Source organism: Macroventuria anomochaeta (assembly GCF_010093625.1).
Source record: "Macroventuria anomochaeta strain CBS 525.71 unplaced genomic scaffold BU25scaffold_4, whole genome shotgun sequence".
Taxonomy (NCBI): domain Eukaryota; kingdom Fungi; phylum Ascomycota; class Dothideomycetes; order Pleosporales; family Didymellaceae; genus Macroventuria; species Macroventuria anomochaeta.
The window spans coordinates 375,285-396,351 of NW_022985365.1; the positions used below are offsets into that span (position 1 = coordinate 375,285).

General features: G+C 53.4%; 7 protein-coding genes across 7 annotated transcripts; 2 read left to right on the plus strand and 5 right to left on the minus strand.

The window, feature by feature from the left end:
* Positions 1–1,258: 1,258 nt before the first annotated feature.
* Positions 1,259–4,054, minus strand: BU25DRAFT_445614 (uncharacterized protein; the record flags this gene model as incomplete). The annotated part of the gene is made up of 2 exons (XM_033709446.1): positions 1,259–3,843; positions 3,943–4,054. The coding sequence occupies 2 exons, from the start codon at positions 4,052–4,054 to the stop codon at positions 1,259–1,261; spliced, it is 2,697 nt and encodes an 898-aa protein (XP_033565673.1).
* Positions 4,055–4,749: 695 nt separating this feature from the next.
* Positions 4,750–5,858, plus strand: BU25DRAFT_189641 (uncharacterized protein). The gene is made up of 4 exons (XM_033700987.1): positions 4,750–4,992; positions 5,042–5,076; positions 5,132–5,194; positions 5,246–5,858. The coding sequence occupies exons 1-4, from the start codon at positions 4,860–4,862 to the stop codon at positions 5,774–5,776; spliced, it is 762 nt and encodes a 253-aa protein (XP_033565674.1). The 5' UTR covers positions 4,750–4,859; the 3' UTR covers positions 5,777–5,858.
* Positions 5,859–6,666: 808 nt separating this feature from the next.
* On the minus strand, positions 6,667–8,537 carry BU25DRAFT_488079 (succinyl-CoA:3-ketoacid-coenzyme A transferase subunit B). Its single transcript, XM_033711319.1, has 3 exons — positions 8,362–8,537; positions 6,952–8,313; positions 6,667–6,901 (listed from the first exon to the last, which is right to left on the minus strand). Exons 1-3 carry the CDS (start codon positions 8,419–8,421, stop codon positions 6,770–6,772), a joined length of 1,554 nt encoding a protein of 517 aa, XP_033565675.1. The 5' UTR covers positions 8,422–8,537; the 3' UTR covers positions 6,667–6,769.
* Positions 8,538–9,822: 1,285 nt separating this feature from the next.
* BU25DRAFT_189652 (uncharacterized protein) lies at positions 9,823–10,376 on the minus strand. The gene has a single exon (XM_033700988.1). The coding sequence runs from the start codon at positions 10,137–10,139 to the stop codon at positions 9,861–9,863; it is 279 nt and encodes a 92-aa protein (XP_033565676.1). The 5' UTR covers positions 10,140–10,376; the 3' UTR covers positions 9,823–9,860.
* Positions 10,377–12,560: 2,184 nt separating this feature from the next.
* BU25DRAFT_189661 (uncharacterized protein) lies at positions 12,561–15,090 on the minus strand. Its single transcript, XM_033700989.1, has one exon. The coding sequence runs from the start codon at positions 14,939–14,941 to the stop codon at positions 13,025–13,027; it is 1,917 nt and encodes a 638-aa protein (XP_033565677.1). The 5' UTR covers positions 14,942–15,090; the 3' UTR covers positions 12,561–13,024.
* Positions 15,091–17,604: 2,514 nt separating this feature from the next.
* Positions 17,605–18,734, minus strand: BU25DRAFT_407139 (uncharacterized protein). The gene has a single exon (XM_033705462.1). It carries the CDS (start codon positions 18,464–18,466, stop codon positions 17,720–17,722), a length of 747 nt encoding a protein of 248 aa, XP_033565678.1. The 5' UTR covers positions 18,467–18,734; the 3' UTR covers positions 17,605–17,719.
* A 1,036-nt stretch (positions 18,735–19,770) lies between these two features.
* On the plus strand, positions 19,771–20,948 carry BU25DRAFT_407141 (uncharacterized protein). The gene has a single exon (XM_033705463.1). It carries the CDS (start codon positions 19,965–19,967, stop codon positions 20,829–20,831), a length of 867 nt encoding a protein of 288 aa, XP_033565679.1. The 5' UTR covers positions 19,771–19,964; the 3' UTR covers positions 20,832–20,948.
* Positions 20,949–21,067: the final 119 nt, after the last annotated feature.

A 21,067-nucleotide genomic window follows, 5' to 3' on the forward strand; every position in this document is an offset into this window, starting at 1 on the left:
GGTCTTGGCGCTGACGTTGCCATTCCCTGTGCGTCCGCCTTTCCCGGGGCGCACCCCTGCTGGCGTCAGGGGTACCGCAGGCCCTCTGCGACACGTCCAAGTCCGATTCAAGTTGGTCATCCATCCAAGCATGCGTTTCGCCTAGATGGCGGGGATCTTCTGCTTCCAGAATGTCGTGATGGAGGACGCGTTCGCTGCAGTTTGATCTTCATTACAGGCCCTTCAAACTACATTGTGATGAACATGAGTCGGGGAGATGAAGCATCATCGAATCACGAATTTCGATAAGATGGGCTGGATTCAGGCCCCCCACCGCCAGACGCGAAGTCCGATCCTCCGCTGGAAATCGTGTTGGGTGCAACTGTGCACCTGGTGCTAAAGTCAAACAACGCCAACGTTGAGGTGGCTATTCCGGATGTTAATGATGTTCAATGCCCGAGCAGTGGGGGTGTTTCATGTTTATCTGATGCCAATCGTCTCTATCTGCCACGCACTCCGCTCGTATTGCACGGTTGTTGATCGACAATGTCGCATGGACTGTGTCCCACTTCCCCAGGAATGGTGCGGAAGAAATCTTATCCTTTGGGATCCGAGGATTGTTGATTGTAACAAAGCTTGTGTTGGACATCATCAGAAAGGTAAGAAGAGAGAGAGCAGGTCAAGATTCGTAGTCGTTTTGCTTTTTCTCTTGTACGCCTTCTTTCCCTGATGAAACATGTAACGCTGTATAGATCAACCCTTTTGGACTTTCTGATCGATACGCTGCCTCATATCGTAGTCGCCGTTGTGTACTCCTGAGTTGGCTGCTTTTATCCAAAGTCTTTTCAGGGCCTCCAGCTTTGATTTTCTGGAGGGAGTGTGATAACTTACGAGCGCCGAGTCAGAATCGTGGAACGAATATGCCTAAGGGCCAACAGTTACAGGAGCCTGACTACCTCCAGCCTCTGGCGTCACACTTACAGATACTGCCGGTTGATGGACAGCAATAACAGCTGCAGTGGCCACGAGAAAGTTGACTGCAAGGACAGCGTCGGTGTTTGCTATCAACAGCTTGTAGCCTTCAACTGTACAGCATGTCGGTGTGGGTATTAGACAGCTACTCTCTAGCACAACCTGCTCCCTCCATATCCACACGGCTCGTCCGCACGCTTGTGACCCACAAACGCCAGAACCAAACATACGCCGACTCATCTCCACCGTGGCCTTCGTATCAATGCCATTTCAAGCCTTTTCGTCCATATTGCAGCAGTTTGCTGCATCACAACTCTGGCTCGCTCTCCTCGTTGTCACTGTCGGTGATCAACTCCTTCGACTTGAACGTCTTCGGGGCATTCGGCGTAGCCTTGTTTCGCTTCTTTGCTGAAGCTTTGCCAGAACCCGCACCGCTCTGCCTCTTCCTCTTTTTGCTAGAGTTCGCATGAGGCGCAACTTCCCCGTTGGCCTCGCCGTCCTGCGCAGGTTGGTATCGATCTTCGACTTCATTGATGTGGTTCTTCTTAATGAAGCCGTATAGGGACGTAAGAGCCATCTTCAAGTTCTCGTCCGCATCGTCCTCAAGAACGACCTCATGAAGCTGCTTGTAAGCCGTTTGCAGGGTGCGTACGGACCATGTGTGGTTCATCTTCTCAGCGATATCTTGCCAAACGATCTGGTCGTCCGATTCGCAGTCGTTCGCGGCCGCCTGCTCGATGAGTAGAGCGACGAGATCGAACTTGTCACCCCAAAGCATGTCTTCCGGACCAGGTGGGTTGAGCTCTCCTATGGGATAAGCTGATTCGCGAACCTTCTTGGCCGATGACTTGCGGCGCTTCTTTTGTGATTCCTCAGCCTCGGCCACAACCTGGCCAGGAGGCGGGGTCTTTCTTGTCTTTCTTGGCTTGATCTCGACGTCCACGGTAGCCGGTGGGAATCGAGCTCTCATCGACTTCCATTTCGTCTGACACTGCAGTCGGCTACGAGTATCACCCATCTCTCTACAGACTTCGTGCCAATTGATAAAAGGGGTGTAGTCGTCAAGTGGTGGCTGGCCGGTTTCTGCCCGATAATCCTCGATCCTTTGGCAGACGGTGGAGAGGACGTCGACGAAGCTTTCCTCTTCATCAGTGCTCCAGCGTTTCGTGGCTCGGTTCTCACCGTGTCGTACATAATCTTTCCAGCGGTTGTAGACATCCAGTTCGAGACGATTGAGTTGAGTCCCGATGAGTTTCCAATTACCAGGATGAAGGTTGGCGAGTTCTCGTAACTGCTCCTCTTCGTCCTGTGACCAGTGTCCGCGTTGACACGTGTGGTATTGGGCACGGACATGCTTCTTTACGTCTCTGAAAGTACGCAAAAGTCCGGCACTCTTGATTTCATCCCAAAATGCACTGACATCCTTTTTGAATTGCTCCTCAGTCTGGTCTGTAGTGTTTTCTCCCATCTCGTTCTTACGAGCATGGCTCCAGTGGATGATCTCGACGAGGTCGGCAGTGTCGAGATAGTTTCGCTCTTGGTAGTCTCTGATGGCTCTGCGGAGCAGCTCTTCCTCGTCAGCAGTGAATCTGCCGCTCGTGCGTTTATCGGGCGGTTGTCCCAGCTCATGCGTCTTTTCAAGGGCTTTATCAGCCGCTGTTCGCTCGTCGTCGTCGTCATCGCGCGCACGTTGGTAAGTTTTGTTGGGATCAACTCTGCTGAGTCTGGCGGCTCTGGCAACGCCTCCAATGCTGTATCGGACGAGTTTTGTGTCCTTTGGGGACCTCTTCCTGCGGTTTGACTTGCGGCTTGACTTGCGGCTTGACTTGGTCGGTTCGGTTCCGTCACTATACTCAAAACTGAAGGGCTGTGCTGGAGTCTCATCGAGATTTCGAACTGGCGCTTCCCAATCAAGTATCGGCGTTTCCGTAATCTGCTTGTCCTTCTTTATCCGCTTCTTCTTGCTGGCACTTTGAGTGGTACCTGGAGTTCTTACTGCAGTTGCTGTGTCTGTAGCCTCTGCTAGTTCAGCCTCTGCATCTCCATTCGCAGGCACAGCTTCCAGCGCATCTTGGCGTGTGTTAGCTGGCTCGGGTGCTTTCCTAGCGGATTGCGACCTTTGCAACCTTTCAGCTTTCAGATTGTTGAGAAGAGCTCTAGGAACCAGTGGTTGCTCTTCTACGTCCGGAACGCCACTGTGCTCGTCGCTACCTTCAGCTGGTCCTCCTGATGTCACTTCTTGTGTTGCTACGGGTGTTTCAGCTACCCCTGTGGGGTTGAAGTCGAGACTGTTCATGGAAGTTCGCGACTTGTGTTTCCTGCGCCGTTTCCGACTCGCTTGACCCTCAGTTGCTTCTGACGGTGTGGGCATGGTTCCATCAATCGCTTCCTCATACGGCGTAGCTGGTATAGTGTTGCCGTTGTTCAAATCAGCCTCAGCCAGCATGTTCCTCTTGTCCTTTTTAGATTTCTTCTTCGAAACATGCACTGGAATAGCTTGACTCGATGTTAACGGCGTTGGTGAGGGTGCGTCGTTCGCTTGTAGTTCGGTCTGAGTGTCGGGCACCTCGATCTGCGTCGAAGGCATGGTGGACGGGAATGCCTGGCTCTTCGACGGCGAAGGGCCCACGAAGGCCTGCAGGTCTTTGAGCGAATACGTTGGGAGCGGCGACCCGCGGAAAGTGTTGCGAGGACTGGTCTGTGAGTCTGCGAGTTGCTTCCTCCTCGCCTTCTTCGCCTTCTTCTTGCTGGACCCGGAGGTGTTCGCGATCGTGTCCTGTGAAGCTCCGTCGAGGTTCAGGGGAATCGCAGGCCCCTCGTAGTCCGTCGTGTGAGTAGCGCGAGCCTCACTCATGAGCTGCTGCGAAGCCGCCTCGTCGTCCATGGTAGGAGCTATGGGCCCAATGCGTTAGCGAGGGCTTTGCAGACCCGTTACCAGTCCGGACCATGTGCAAAAAGATCCATGCAGCATGGCGACGCGCTGGTACTTACTGTAGCGGGGCGCGCGCTTGGCGAGGTTCGGAGTTGCGGCAGGCTTGGCCGTGTTTGAACTGGGGCGGTTGTCTTGCGAGCTAGGAATAGGCTGAGAGGAGGAAACACCCATCACTAGCAATGAGTGTGCATAGCGGGCGGTGGGGAGCTCTTATGAGACCCTGCTTCTGTTTGCTCGAAAATGAGAACCCAGCGTGAAAGTTCGCGAGCACAGACGCGGCGATGACGCGCTAGTCCAGCGCCTTCGTCTCAAAGCCGATAGCTCAGAGCCTCAGGCACAGAACCCTCAAGAGTATTCTACATGACCATTGATGGTTGCTCACGTGAATACTCTTGACCTGTTGATCAAGGCCATCAATCTGCCTGGACAGTAGACGAATGAAACTGCATCCAGATCGATCTGGCCCACCAAACGACCACTGTGAACCTCCAGCTCCCATCTCAAGAATTCATATGTTGGCCCCACAGCTATGTTGATAATGCTACCTTTGGGTCCCGATAGATTGCTGGTTTGATGTGGACGCGGTCTATTACACCATATGTCTACACCCTGTCATGTGAGACCGTCCCTCAACCGACCAGTGTTCGCTACCCCGCAGACAGACAATTCAACACCCCACTCTGGACGATGCTCGACATCACGACTCTCCAGTTTCCGTCCAGTTTGTCAGCCAAATGCGCGCTTGAGCCGTGCTAAGGAAGCTACAAGGCACCGGCTTACCGTTCGCTGGATGCTGATTGGCTGCAATGTACGGGGTTCCTAACGTCATTGTCGTTGGATGCAACATCATTCACGACTGGCAGCTTAAGTCCGTGTGACCCCTCCTGCGGCTTAAGACGAGTTCTGCTGCCTTGACACTCTCTGTGAAGCTCCTTCGAAGCATCTTCATTCATCGTAGGAAGTAGGACGATCCACAATGGCATCAGCAACTGGGATACCTCCCAATGTAGCTGCGGCGCATGGTCAGAGTGAAGAGGAACCGCTTTTGGGACGGAGAGGCGATGCGAGTCAACCTGATGGACAGCCACTATACCAGAACCTGTGGATAGGTCAGTTCTAAAGCTTCAGTGGTACAAAGGCCCGACTGACGTCTTGCAGGCACAGCAGTTGTTGCGCAGGGAGGCATCTGGATTGTCAGTTCTGCCTGGAGTAGCAACCCCACAGTGCCAATTTGCTAACATGCAACAGCTCGCAGCCATAATCTGGGGGGGCATCCTCTCACAGAAGCTAATCTTCTTCTCCGCGCACCCCGTAAGCTCCACCAACTCTCCAACTCCCACTATCACTGACCCGCCCGCCCAGCTCCTCAACTCCGCAGGCTTCCTCCTCGCAATCCAAGCCGCTCTCATCCTCCAACCAACGCACACCCCCGAACAAAAGCGCTCGGGCACAGTCGCCCACTTCCTCTTCCACGTCTTCGGCGCCACCGCCCTAACCGCCGGCCTCATCATCATCGAGATGAACAAAGCCGGTCCGGGGCACGAGCACTTCGCGTCCCCGCATGCGATCCTGGGTCTTACGTTTTACATCCTGGTGTACATCCAGGCAATCGTCGGATTCACGCAGTACTACACTCCGAGCCTGTACGGTGGTGTGGACCAGGCGAAGAGCATCTACAAGTACCACAGGATCAGCGGGTATGTGATTGCGACACTGGGTCTCGCGACTATTTGCGCGGCGACGTGGACGACGTATAACCTGAACGTAGCACATATCCAGCATTGGGCTGTTATTGTTGCAAGTGTGCTTGTGCTGGCCGGCACTGTGCCGAGGATTAGATTGAGCAAGTTTGGGTTGAAGAAGGATGAGGGGCAGATCAGGTTGCAGTCGTAGAAGGACAGAGTCCTAAGGGGAATCAAGGGGAAGTGTTGCAGGTTTGGATGTGGAGGAGGGTGCGTTTAGGACTCTGTGATTACGGCTATTCTCATCGATCGTCCCTCTGGCTGCCCGAACCAGGGGACTAGGAACTTGGGACTGCGTGGCGGGATAGAGACAACCTAGTTGGTGCGTGTTGGCTTTTTCGATGTATCCTTTCCTTTTGCGACACGGGCTGCGATAGAAAGATGGCACAGAGTACAGTAAGTTCTGTACTATGTCCTTGTTGCGGCCCACTTTCTTGAGAGGATGAGATCAAAAACTCTAACACGCACCAACTAGGTTGTCTCTATCTCGCCACGCCGTCCCAAGCTTTTAGGTTCCTCGGTCGGACAGGTAGATGGATGATTAATACTTGTTGTTAAACCCCTAGCAATGTTTGGGTATATACAGGGATAATGCGTTCGTCGGGTATTACAGGTGTTACGATACTTTTCCTTGGTCTTTGAGCGCGTTAGCATACCAAATTGAGCGTTTCTGAGCGTTTGTCCAACCATGCGCCAAACGTAGTCAGTATCACTTCTCGCAGCTTTCACCTACTTCTCTTCCATCGGTCAGCTCTGTGTTTCTGCACGATACCCCTCGCACATTTGAATAACTCCGGACGGCAAGTATAATCCATTCAGACCTCCACTTATACGCCTTTACAATGCTATCAAGCAAGCACCACCGTCGTCACAGCCACTGGGTCAAGGTACACACAGTCATTGTGGTAAGCCACAGTGGTATTCACCGTATCAAACTGCGTACACATATACTACACATGCAAAGACAAGATCACATACAAGCGCAAGGGGGCCGTTGCAGCGAACGACCCCGCTTAATGGCTCCAAGAACCAAAGAGATGTGGCAGAAGGATAGATGCGTTCATTTTGGACTCCAGATCAGGTATCAACATGCGCTGCGCATACGTACATACAAGCATTTAGATCAGTACGAAAAAGAAGTAACTTATAGCATAGGCTTGATCTCAGCAGCCTCCTTGAAATCAGCTCCGGTCTTCGACCGCACTTCATCGACCGTGACGCCGTCCGCGAGCTCAATGAGGGTGAGACCCTCCGTAAAGTCAACATCGAACACACACTGTCGTCTCGTTAGCCTGCACCCTTCAAACCCATGTTCAGTAGACTTACCAGGTCCGTAATAATCCTGCTCACACAAGCCTTGCCCGTGAGCGGGAACTCGCACTGCTTGAGAATCTTCGGCCTGCCCTTCTTATCCGTGTGCTCCATAGTAACCACGACCTTAGTCATGCTAGGATTCGACACCAAATCCATCGCACCACCAAATCCTTTCACTTTGCCCGGCAACATCCAGTTCGCCAGATCGCCCCGCGCGGAGACCTGCATGGCGCCGAGGATGGTGAGGTTGATCTTGCCCGCGCGAATCATGCCGAACGACTCCTCAGAGCCGAAGCAGGACGCGCCGGGTAGCAGTGTGACGGTCTCTTTACCCGCGTTGATGAGGTCAGGGTCCTCGAGGCCCTTTTGTGGGTAGGGCCCGAGTCCGAGAATGCCGTTCTCGGATTGCAGCTGGACTTCTACGCTGGCGTCGACGAAGGAGGGGGCTAGCATGGGCATGCCGATTCCGAGGTTTGCGTACATGCCGTTCTTGAATTCCTTTGCTGCTCGACGCACGATGCGCTCGCGCTTGCTTGCTGCATCGCCTGAGCCGAGGGCGTTGACGGCATCCGCGGGGTCTTTGGCGTTGACGGTCTTCTCGATTTTCTTCTCGGCAGTGGATTGAATGACGCGGTCGACGTAGATGCCGGGAACGTGGACGGCATTGGGCTCGATCTCGCCGACTTCGACGATGTGCTCTGCTTCGACGATTGTGACTTTGGCGTTGCGTGCCATTGCGCCGTTGAAGTTCTGAGCGCTGAAGCGGAACTGGACGTTGCCCAGGCGGTCGGCTTTGTAGGCTTTAATGAAGGCGTAGTCACCCTTGATAGCTTCCTCCATGACGAACGACTTGCCGTCGAAGACCTTGACATCGCGTGGCGTCGAGTACTGGGCGACCGAGCCATCGCTGTTGTGGCGGAGAGCGAGCTCACCAGTCTGGACAACGGTACCAAAGGCGGCAGGTGTGTAGAAAGCGGGAATGCCAGCACCGCCTGCGCGACACCTTTCGGCAAGGGTACCTTGGGGTGTGAGTTCGAGCTCGAGTTCGCCGGTCAGATACATCTGCTCTAGGACTTTGTTCTCGCCAACATAGGATGCAATCATCTTCTGGACCTGCTTACTCTCGAGCAGAAGACCAAGACCACCGCCAACAACGCCAGCGTTGTTGGAGACAGCAGTCAAACCTGTGATAGAGGGGTTTGACTTTACCGCATCGATAAGGGTATCGGGTACACCAGAGAGACCGAAGCCACCGCAAAGAAGGGTGCTGTTGGACTTCATGTCCTCGATCGCAGCTTGCGCGGACGGGAAGGCCTTGTTGATCTCATTGCGGCGGAGGGAAGAGCTGAAGTTTCGTGCAAGGTTAAGGTAGGTCTGTGGATATTAATTGGTGTTCTCAGGAGCTTCAAAGGGCGCGACTACCTTTGTGTTACTCCGCGAGAAGGTGCGCGCAGTGCGGAGTGTGAGGGCTACCGACGGCATGGTGCTGGAGGCTCAAGAAGTTCTCTAAGATTCAATTGTGCAGAAGACCAATGTTATCACTCAATCAAGAGGATATCTATGTAATCGTAAGCGATAGCCAAATGTGAGGCTGATCGTGAACGGTGTGTGAGCTTAAACATACTGCGGCTGCTCGGTTGTTCTTGAGCGCGTTGCATCGGCCGGCATCTCGACACGGAACGGAACCGCACGGCGGCGCGGAATGTGGAGGTGGAAAAAAACGCGGAGAAGCCAGACTTGCTCGACGAGCTAATGCCGACGCTTGTGCCTCGCTCTGGAAAGAAGCGGAATCGTTGTTCCATGAACTTTCGTCTTCACCCAAGCTGTCAACTACAAAAAGATGTTGAGGTCGCGTCGGCTTAACGTTTGGCCTGCCATGGCACTTTACGAAAGGACTTTGATAAACTGTTATTGTGAAGGTACTCACACATTATGAAGACCAAATCATCTACGGGTGTGCTTGGTAATGGCAGCATGGGAACCCCAAAATTATAGTAAATGTACACAACCTGAGATGTCATTGAGACTATCGTGTCTCGGAATAGCCATCACAAACGCACAACGTCCTTTTACTTTGTGTCAACCACTGAACCATCTCAGAGAGGCAACTTCCCGCTCTCCGTTGATTTCTTCTGTGAAGTGCACAGAAGGTATCTTTTTGTGCCGAGACTCTGTTGGCTTAATGCGCGTGTCTGAAGCAGGACAGAACTATCTGGACGAGCTTTTTGTCTATTCGGCGGACCCTTTTAGCACAGAGCACAAAAAGCAGCAGGTTTTCTCCAGCAAGTTCTCTTGAGAACTGTACGCGCCTACAGAACACTGTAGTCTTCAGAAATCTCATTATATTGCATAGAGCCCACAAAGTAGCACTAAGTACCTTCTATAAATTTGGGCAAGTATCTGGTTCTTTCTGCTATCTCAGAGAGGGGGTCCGTCGAACAGGCAAAATGCTCCTCCAGATAGTGCAACCTCTGAAGTATACATCTTTAAATTCCAGGCAAATTTCTTGCGCTTCGTAGTGCATTTATCAGTGTACTTTACCTGGTCCGCATCAAGGTAAGAACGACTTCGTGGCAACACAACGTATTCTTGCTCCTGCGGCAGGTATAGTCTGGACCGAATCCCAACCGTCGCGGGCACAACAGCGAGCAGTGAAGGAGACCGACGTGGTCTTGAAGGTATGAAGAGTTGTGGAATGTGTGAAGAAGAAAGACTCTTTTTCTACGTCGAAGGACTGGAATATTCAGGATGGTATGGATCCACGGTTACAAATGCCCGCAACCACTTTTGGCGAACCAGAGCATCGACGGCCTATTGCATCGTCAGTTTCAAGGCTTACGGATGAGCCATACATGATCATCCTATCAGACTTCTGGCCTCGAGTACAGTCATCCACGTCGCTACCACGGATCCTGTGCTGACTAACATACACTGACTGTAGAGTGAAAATAGCGCGATCGCTCTTGATAAATGTAGCTAATGTCAGCGAAGGCTGCCTTGACAACCTCCAGGCTATGACAAGTTGTCAAGCGAAGAAGCCCATCTACGTTCCTACTTTTGCCTCCTTGTTCCATCAACGATGAAAGAAGTAGGGTCCGAGAACCAACAAGCGAGGCTGGACGTATTAGGACCCTTCCGAAAAGCACCGATGCGAGCAAGCAACCTCGCAATGACATCTGCCAGACCACAGCATGAAACATAACCAGGACTATTGCATCTCTCTAGCGATCCTAAACGAAGTTCAACTCACGAAGGCCCGAAGACCTCCAGTACAAGGCGGGCAGCAGCATCGAGATGTCCTACCATGCGAGAGCCTTCGTCCATAAGAAAGGAGTATTTGCCAGCGAGCCATGAACGTATGCTTAAGGTATGACTTAGAGGAATCGGTCGGCGAGGGATCGCTGCAACATAAGGGGATGATGTCGATATGATCTGTAGCAGCGTGAAGACCTTTTGGAGTCTCCTTGAAAGGCTTCCTTGTCCCCATGTTTGAGTACGTCTCTTGCTCCAGCCTACTTCTTGTACTTGTGAACAGTCGACGTGAATGTCCGGTCAAGGGGTCACAAGGACATCAGAGTGGTGCCGTTGTGTGTCAACGAGTGTGACGGGTCGAAGGCTGTAGACATGCCTGACGCGAAGTGGCATCGTCGTCGTATATTCTGAGGACTCTACAGATGTTAGCCAGAGCCACAAAAACGCCTCTGGTACTGGCAACGGTCTCAATGCTGCCACGTAGGTATTACAAGCCACGGTACAGTGCAAGCGACAGCAGTGATCAAGCCCGTGTACAGCCTGCACCCGAGGTCTCACCGCTGCGGCAGCGAGGTCCAGCCGTCGATATTGCTGGACTGCGGCATTACTCTAACTAACGACGCGTTCAGCCGTCGGTGAGGTAGATATGATGTGCGGAGTCGGTGTGCACGAGACAAATCCCCATGGCTCCAGGGGTCGCGTCGCTCGCGTCGCTCGCGTCGATGTTGCAGAAGAGGCAGGAACAGCCTCCGTCACCCGAGGTGCCAGGAACAATGCACCGATATAGATATCGATGGACCTTCCTCGTACGTTGCCATGTCCGTGAGCTCCACTTCCCCTCATTCTCAAACAAAGCGTAAACTCTGTGGTATATGTCGTGTCGCCAAGATCGAGGGCTTGGGTTTCGGCAAAAGTGAAAATGGTGCGAGAAACGCGTTGATGAGTCGTGAGCGTGGCATGGTCGCGTTCAACTCACCGGAGTGGCTGAATGCAACAGCACACAACACAGATGCAACAATTGTTGCCAAAGGGGCGCCCCAGTGGCAATGAAGATCGCAACCTCACTCTCCGTCTCCAACTAAGAAAATATGCAGTCGCGTGCTCTGATGCAATGCACTGGACGCACATGCTGAGTCGCTGACCGGCCCAGAATGCCTATTCACGCAGCCTCCCCAACCACCACCACGCCAACACACCCCATTCTCGGTCTCCGAGACCAAACCCAGCCTTAGCAACACCAATGCCGCTGCACTACACTCCACAGTCCGTAATCCTCACACAATCGCTCCGCACAAGCCTGAGCACCACTGCCCTTCCCCTCCTGCAAACAGCCGAGCCAAGGGTAGCAAAGCACAGCCGAGACCGAATCGAGCCCAATTATCAGCTCAGCCTGACACGGCTCGACGCGTCGCACGCGTTCGCGCTCGCACATGACTTCTGCGACGCGTCGTAAGTGCAGCCGCCTGCGGAGCCAGCCTGCTAGGTCCGGGCCTTGCGGCGGCCAAGTGGGGACCTAGATTCTGACTGAGCACTGTGAGTGGTTGGGGAACTTGGGAGCACCAGCTCAAGGCTCGGCGAAATGTGGGAAAGCGGAACGATTGAAGCTGCATCTGAGCGACGATGATGTGGGCTGGGCACACACCGCTGCAGTGTTTTTTCTCTGCATGCAGCAGCTTACATTTACGGTTGGAGAGGCTGCAAAAGTTTGACGGCGGGTTGGGCAAGGGTGACACTGGGCAGGATTCAGTCTTTCATGATTCAATTGATGCGTCCTACACCCGACTTTCAGGCTTGTTGGTCGCTGCTGATGTGCCCTTGGAAGGGCTATTGGTACGGCTTGACGACTATCGATTACCATCAAACGCGCACGCGTTGCCCGTGGCATCCAGCACGGACACAATGACATCGTGCTGACCTCGTTACGAAACAGTTACGGCACGGGGCGGAGTCAACCGAGCTTAGGGACACACTTTGTTCTTCTGGCTTTTCATTGATAGCTACCAGCTCTGCTCGAGCGCATCATCTCCTCATCTCAATCCCTTTGGGTGGACCGACTAATCTATCACATGTGTGATGTGTAGAACCTTCCAATACATCGTCATCGAAACTCTCCTCCGGCCCGCCGGTCCTGCCCTCCAGAACGAAACAACGAAAGCCACTCGAGCAGACCCCGCACAAGAACAGGAATCAGGAACCTGCCATCCAAGCTTGGATGAAGCTGGTAACATGGTGAAAGGACTCCCAACTCCAGCCAACCAATGAAGCATTGATCATCCCGTCATGAAAAGGGAAAGCAAAGAGTAAATGGAGCAAAGAATGCCGCACCACAAGGATGGGCTGATTGAAAAAAGCACTTATGTGCAAGGTGTGTTGAATGTACTAAGGAGCAGACGAGTACGAGACAGCTGCTTCACCAAAAGCTATCTCGAGAACCCAACCCTCGCCGCCGCCGAATTACGGAAGAAGATCGATGATGAACCAAGCGTGTTCATGTATACATATCGTCATGATCCGTCGTGAGTACCAAGCATAGGAAAAAGAGAAGGAAACAAAAAAGAGACATGGCCATGGGCTCGAACATGCAGCCTATCGTAAGGCATGCCATCCGAGCCATGTTGTCGACGAAGGATAGTATGGGATAAGTGTGGATATGAACATAAGAGATGCTTTTCAGATGAAGCAGATGGTGGGTCAAATGGCACGCGAGTGCTCGCTCGCTGACATGTCAAAGATGGAGCTCGAAGCTGCCAATGCTGAACGCCGATGATGATGCGGATGCAGACGCCGATGCACACGCTGTGCTTGGTATAGGGCAAGTCATTTAAAAACAGGACTAACGCTCAGAGTTGCTGGGTGCCGCAGCGAATCGTTGCTCGAACGATGCTGGAGGCTCGAAGCCATAAGAAGTCGATGCTCGAGGAAAAGTGTTACTTGGTCGTCCGCCAAATGGTGTTCCAAGGCGGATTGTTCCTTGCCCATGGGCCTCAGCCATGATGGCGGGGGAGGTGTGGACAGGGCTGGGGAGGTGTGGCCTAAGGTTTGCAAAGGGGTTGAACTCAGGTGGTCCACTCGAAGATAAGGGCAGTCGCCGGGCACCAGCACCATCCATCATATCACCCAAGCTGAAGCCTCGACTTCTCACACGGCGATGACTCGACTCAGCTGGAGCCCCAAAAATATCATCTACAAAGCTGTTGCCACGGTTTCGTGTCTTGTCCTCAAAGCTGTTGGCCAGAGCTCGTCGCTTGAAGACTCGCGACTTGGGTCGTGGGGCATGCAGTTGAAACGGTGAGCCCAGCCTTGGTGTTGGGAGACCGGTCTGTGCATGCCACGTCTGCGCGTTGTGTGAGCTGGATCCGGCATCGATCATCTCTACTGTCGAGGAAGACTGGAAAGGAGAGCCAAGCATGTTGCTCAAGCCGAGCCCCAAGCCAACATGGAGCGACTGCGATTTCTGGTGTGCTGATGATCGCGCTCTCGACCAGCTCTTCTGCTCTGGTCGGGGAGTCAGGTCATTTGCCAACTGTGACAGAGGGTTACCCATCTGCATCGAGGCAGATGTACTGGTGGCCAGCGATACATTCATATCCCGGGTTGAGAAAGTAAAGGATGATGTGTTTTGTGTAAAGGGAGATGACAGTACTTGTGGCTGTGGCTGTGGCTGGGTTGGTTCCTCTGACTTCTCTAAAGGCGGCGATGATTGCAATGGTGAGGGTGATCGATGGAGCAGACGCTGATAATAGGCAGACAAATTGGGCCTTTGCTTGGCCAAGTCCCGCAGTCGCTTTCGACACTGCTTTTCTGTTGGATATCGTAGGTAAGACTTGCTGGGCCTCGCAATAGGGGTACTGCTACCGCTCTTCAGAGCCTTGATAGTCTCTGGAGTTCCGGAACGGGAACCGAACTGGGTAGTCGCGCGAACACCAGCAGTACGAGAGGGAACCGGTCCTCTCCAGGTCTTGCGAGCCATCCTTGCGACTCGGTGACAGACTCCGTTTGGCGGTGTTGTTAGTGGAACAGCCTTAAATGGTGTGACTGTGGGATCCTGAAGGTAAGTCATGTATGTTCTCCAAAGGTGGTAATCCATCTCTTCGGTGAATGTCGCCCTCAGCTTCAGCTTCTTGGCTGGGCGTGGCTGTTGATGCGCTGCCAATGGGGAGCTTGGCTGCTGGTACTTCATCTCGAGGGCATCGAACGAGAAAGGATCGCACATCTCCTCTTCTGGACTTGTACAGCTACCGCCTCGCGACACGAGCGATTCCATACTGCCGCGAGACGAGATGGATGAATCAGAGAAGCCAGAGGATGAGGTAGGTCTGCTGGAGGTTTCACTACGATTTGACTCGAGATCATCCCAGTGCTGTGGGTCAGCGAAGACGTCGATGGTTCTCACTTGGTGAGCAGGAGTCTTCGGCGGCGATACCATGCGACTGAAGCTTGTTGGTGGGGAGAGATACGCATTGTCCAGAGCGGACGGGGGTGATGGAAGTGGATTTGATGACTCAAAGTAGTCTGTTGCCTCGATGGTGGGGATTGGCTTCTCGTCTATGGGAAAGTCAAGTTCGATTTGGTGCTGCACGAGGGTCGCGCGGCGGCGGCGGACCTTCAAAGTCTGTCGTGGAGGAGGCGGTGGTTGAAGCTCAGCAACCTGTGGCTCAGGCTCTGGCGTTTGCGGCGCCGCTCCGTCGCGATAGTGAAACATGAAGTTCCTGGGGAGGGTGATGGACAGATGGGGGCGTTCGGATTCCATGGTGGTCAGTATTTCTGCAAATCACACGAGAGGACGATTTTCCCTTTGTTATTGCGGTGATGTATTCCAAGAGCTCAATCTCGAGGAATCTGCAAGGACGTTGACACAAAGTCACGAGTAGTCAGTGACAAGCAGCAACTCGGTACCGGATCCAATTAAGATGGCAGCGAATCCCGGATATGCAGGTTGGTAGGTTTGGTGGTAGGTTCGGGTACCAGCAGGCGTTCGGGACGATGCGAACGCGCCTGTGCGGCCTGCACAAGCGTTACACGGGTGGCTAGAGAGATCTGCGCCCTTGATGAGGCAGTTCAAACGAGTCGCAAGGCGTCGCGCACACTTTGTTGCGCTGGGAGATGGCGCGCAGAGTCGGTCGCAACAGAGTCGCACGCAAGGAGGTCGTGAGAGATGCTCGTTCAGACGGCGGCGCGTAGCTGCAGGTCGTGAACAACAGCGCGCAGAGCGACGGACGCGCAAAGAAAATCCAGGGAGGCGAAGCGAACGAAGTTGGAAGGCCCAGGACGCGTGCAAAAGTGCTGGCAGAGGCCCGCGGGTGTTGTTGGGCGATCTGGTCGAGGGTTGTTGGTTGCGGCGAGCGGTCCGCTGTGAGCGCGGGCAGGAGCGAGACGGCTGGGCTCACGCAGCAGTCCTCTGCATGGGGGCGCGCGGGGGAGTATAGGAGATTCGTGAGAGTACGCAAAGAAAAACAGTCGTCGATGGCTGCGTCAGGGCATCGCAGCAGTGCGACAGGGAAGCGGGCGCGCCTCGGGGAATTATCGTGAAGTCGTGAGTGTGAGGGATGGTACGGTGAGGGTGAACAGGTATCGCCTGATGACAAGCGGCGGCTCGGGCTCTCTACACGGGCGCACTCTGCGCTCCATTAGCGCCTGCCGCTAGAGCTAGACTTGCACGCGATTGCCAACAACAGGCGCCGCATCCATAAAATCAAGGCCCTTTGATCCAAGGCTTTGCCAGCACTTGACCGACACGCAGCCTGTCGTCCATGCAGCGACCACAGTGCGCTCTTGCATCTATTTACACGGCATTCCTCAGTGGTGGGCCCTAGCAACACGTGAGGCTGCACAGCTGCTCTGTTTTCATTGACGCGTCCACAACGCGAAAGGCGGGCATTTCACCGTGCTAAGGCTACTTCTGGAGCACGGCCTGGTCCGTGTCCACCCCCTGCAGATGAAAGTGCAATTGACAAGTGTTCTGCATGTTCTCCTCTCCCGCTGCCAGCACCCACCGTCGAGCCTCGTCTCTGTCAGGGCTCTGCATATACGGAAGGATGCACACTTCTGCTCTTCTCAGCACCCTTATCTGCGGGCTCCTACAGCATCGATCTGTCTGCTGGCCTCAATGCTGTGCCTGACCCCGCCTGCGCGGCTGCACGGCCACGGCGAGAACGAGCGGCAGCCCACTCTGGAGACATCGTGAGGCCCAGCTGTGCATCGGATTCCGTTAGGGAACACAACGAGCAATGCCATTCGCTGCGCCCCTCAGCATCATGGCTCCGCAGTGGGACGTGCCTCGCTACACTACTGCACGCACTAGAGCCCGTCCGTCACTGTTTGTTGTTGTCAACACGCTGGCGAACAGTAAGAACCCATCATTTCGACGTCTGGCCTTCCACTCGTCCCTCTCTTATGGAGCCGTAATGGAGCATCACGATACAATGTCGTCACAAAGTCATCGATCGAGGTTTTGAGACTCTGCCTTCCACTGCTAGAGCGTGGGTGCGGCAACGCTTGCTAGCATCCCGCCCTCGGCTGCAAATGCACCTCATCACACACACCAGCAATATTTCCTTTTCCCGAACCGCATGTGTTGCGCCCAATTTGGCCGTGGGCGACACAGCAGCTCCACAACTCTTCTTGATTGGGTCAATGTCACATTCCTATGGACCCCACTCCGTCTCAGCGCAGTGACCTCGATGTTAACCGTAATACAGCATGCGGTCCATACATGACGATCATCGACGTATTGCGCTCAACCTCTTACACCTTCGATAGCGTCCGAACGACAGCCACTTTCACTTTTGACATCTTTACTAAGACAAAGTGAGTTCTTACAGCAGCTGTCACGCGTCCTCACAAACTCAACACAAGCATTGAGAAATTCTTTCAATTGGCCGGTTCATAACGCAGCTATCACGACGCCTATCTTGGCACGAGGAGTGAAGTATCACCGCATGAGCTATCGATGTTGGCTTGCTGGGGCCGCGGAGAGTTGAACTTGTCCCCATGCTGTTCTTCGTTCCACGTACTCATCGACTACTGCTAGCCATACCTAGTTGCAGCTGAGCTCCTGCACCATGATAGCGTGGACCTCTGTGATCCATACACAGCATCATAGTCGGGTTCTCCCCTTGGTAGGATATGTAGCTAACATGACACGAACTTGAGCCTCCGGAGCAGCATCTGGTACACCACCCCTCACCACGAGGCTCCACATTTTTAAGCCTCTCTTTGATCTACTAACAAACAAATAACAGACAGTTCGATCTAGGCCTTCTGTCTCAGCCGGATGACCAGTGTTGCAAAGCTTCAGTGGTCACCATCTACGAGCATGCGTAAGTCTACCACGCGGCAGCTGTATGAACCATAGTCGCCGTCATCATATTGGATAGAAGCTACGAATGTCAAAAGGACGTGAAATTGGACACAAGATATTCAGCCAGTTGTTTCCCCTGCTCCACGCTAAAGAATATCAAAGAGCTGCAGTACAGCTAATACTTGGCTCTGTACCCCCTTCTATCACAATTGAGACCTCTCAGCAGCCTCACGCACCACCACAACCATTGTTCGCCGCCTGAGTACTATTCCCAGCGCTACCCTGCCCAACAGCACCAGTACTCACTCCCTGAACTGCTGCTGTGATCTCAGCAGCAGTAAGATCATCCACCCTCAAACCCAAAGTATTGATACACCCATTGTCATCCTGATCATCATCACAGGTGTTTCCCTTCGCTGTTGGATCACCCACCTGCCCAGGCGCAAACGTACCCGCCTCGTTAGCCAGCGTTGGGTCCCCACCTACAGACGCAATCTGCCTTGCCAGCTCTTCGGCAACCTGCTTGTTAAGCGTCTGAGCACCGTCGCCAGCGGGATCTTGATGCTGCTGGAGTGCAGCGATCTCAGGATTTACGGCTTGGATAGACGTGCATGGTACAGAGGCGAGACCAACGGATCCAGTGTTACGCTCTAGGGCGCGGAAGATCAGAGCGGATGTCATACCGTCAACGTCCCCTGTGGCTTTGGCGTTGGTGAAGGCTTGGTCCGCGGTGGCTTGCTGGAGGCAGTCAGCGTCCGCGATGTTGCCAGCACCATTCTTGGCCGCCGCAGCGCCGAGAAGACCAAAGACGGCGTCCTGGATGTTGCTGGGGTTGTTCTGAGCCAGAAGGGTGTTGACAGCTAGGATAACGTTGCGGTGTGCGTGTTCTTGCGGCACCTCGCGCTTCCGTAGGATGGCGATGGGGTTGGCGGCCACTGCACCGGCGAGCATAACGGTAAGGAACTGGTGCTTCATTTTTGGGTTGTGTTGAATGTAGTCGTTACAGTCGTGATATTCAATTGGTAGGTAGGATGAAAGTAAGGAATGACGGGCCAGCCGAAGGTTTGCGAAACGACAGTACTAGAAGAATAACGAAAGCAGCGTGTGATGATGACGAAAGCGAGGACATCACACTCTATCTACATATATACAGTTGCCATTCACTTTAACCATAACCCATACCGACGATCAAGTTCGGCTGGCAAGCGCTGTGTCCTCTCATCATGCTATGGATACTGTAAAGTTTGAGCCTTGATGCCTGTCAGGCGTGTGACAGCCAGCAGTGGTAGCGATAGCAAGGCTGGATCACGCAAGTGCGAGCCTCATCGATCAGGGGACAGTTCATGCCATGCCTTGGAGCGTTCTTGCCCGATTCGGTCCGGATGAAAGTGCTTGGCCTAATGTGATTGGTCAATAGTTGTTAGCGTGGTTGATGAGGATTGAGATGCGTCGGGGATCTCGGAGACGTTGTCTGCTTCATCTCGACTTCTGACAGCACTGCGACACGAACATGCAGAGGCACGCGTGTATTTACCGCCTCTAGGAGGAAAAAATGCGCAGTTGCCACGGCGTATGAGCTTGCGCCTGCCCCGGACAGAGATGCCTCTACGATGCGCATGCAATTGCTTGCCTGGCAGGGGCCTTGTGACCGCCAACCCGCAGCATGCGACAACAAAACAGCTGAGCACCTTTAGATGGAGGACCTATACAACTGCCTGATAGACAGCACTACCTATTGTCATCAAAGGTACGATTATCTAGGGCTGGCACCTGACGGTGGTCGCCTTCTCTCGGCCAATGGCTCCCTGTTCTTTCAAGACCTGGCGTACGCTGCTTTCGACACGATGCCACTAGACGAAATCTCCAGAAGCAGCTGGCGACTTTGGCCGGTGCCCAGGTTCAGCTTGGAAGCTGCAGCATGCACGACTCACTTGTCCGCAATCCTGGGCAATCCGGGACATCTCACTCGTAATGCCCAATCCAATCAACACCGAAGTCCGGATCAATCCTCTTGAAGATTTCAATGACCGAACTGTGGTAACTACATCTAGGCCTCGACTTCCACGATGCTTTGGTCTTCAGGTACTGGTGTCTCACCTCTTAGATCATTGTTGTTTTGACGCTCGCTTACAACAGCCGTTCGCTTCAAACCCTGCGCGTCTCAGGGAGGTAGACTCAAGACACAAAGACTGTTCACAATCGTTCAGCCACACGGTGAGCTTCAGATACTGTGCGACCATTTGCATTGCATACACAGGCTCCTTGTACTGACGTACACAGCAGCGAAAATCAAGCTGGCCTTGATAGATATCTCGGTATCTGCCGAGTAGTTCGCGTGTCGTACAAAGAAGCAGCACCGAATTATACATTTCAGCCTCTCAGCATACCCACAAACTACCTTCATTTCCTCTGAAACATTTGATTCAACGGGGTTTGCTTCTTCCATTCGGCCGCCCATAACATAGAGTTCAAAATGCCTATTTTTGGTTCGCATTCGAATGCCGTGACTCCACCAAAGTCAAGGCTCATTTCAGGACCGATGCACGCTCGCCATGTCGGAGGTGTCAGTATCACAGGTGGCACTGGAGGCAACACATCACTAGACAGCTACTTCGCTCCTACATCATTGGAGCCTGACGAACTGCCATCACACACGTATGCGGCCAGCGGAAAGATTGAAGTCCCCCGAAGATCGAATACCTTCACCAACGCAGTACGCAGACCTAGCCTGTCTCTAAAACGTAGCATATCACGACTACGGGGTGGATCAGGTTCACAAGGTTCTGAAGGACACAAAAGAAGCCAAAGTGACAACCGTCCGATCATGACGAGTATGAGATCAGATCCAGCGGTCTCATCAGTGCATCAGGCCATACAGCGAAAGCCAAGTCCGATACCTTCCCGACCAAACACGAGCCTGGACTGGGATGTGTACACCTCCACAACACGACCAAAATCACCAGAGACAGATGCTATCCCCGAACCACCACCAAAAGACTATCCTCGCATCAACTCCAAGATATCGATGTACAGTTCGTCAGCATACTCGGCCGTCACGGACTACGAACAACCCCCCACGAAAGAGACACCGCCACCGTTACCCGTTAGACCTAGGCGCGCAGACTCTGGTACAGCGATCGAGTTCGATGATGTACCTGCAGAAGAGAGACCGATGGGCTTCAAGGAAATCGCCGCGATGCAGAGCTACAAGGACCGGATGGCGTTGTATGAGAAGACAAGGGATTATTGGGCGAACGCTGAGCATGGGCTGGCGGAGTGGACAGGTAGGACTGGTGGGCCAAGAACCGTTCAACTGAGGAGAGAAGAAAACTGGCTCTGAGTGTCATGAATTCTCTACTTCAAAGTTTAGGGTCATAAGTGTAGGGTCGTACAAGCGCTGGCTTCGACCTCTTCTTTCGTTCCTTCTTTGGTTTATTGCATCAGATACCCTTCTCGTTCGCATTTCTGGAACCAAGCTTTTGAGTTGAGTTTCTCAAATTATTTCTTCTGGCAAAAAGCATTCTAACGTTGTCCTCAATCAGGCAACTTGCGGGGCTTTACCCGGCTCATGTTGCT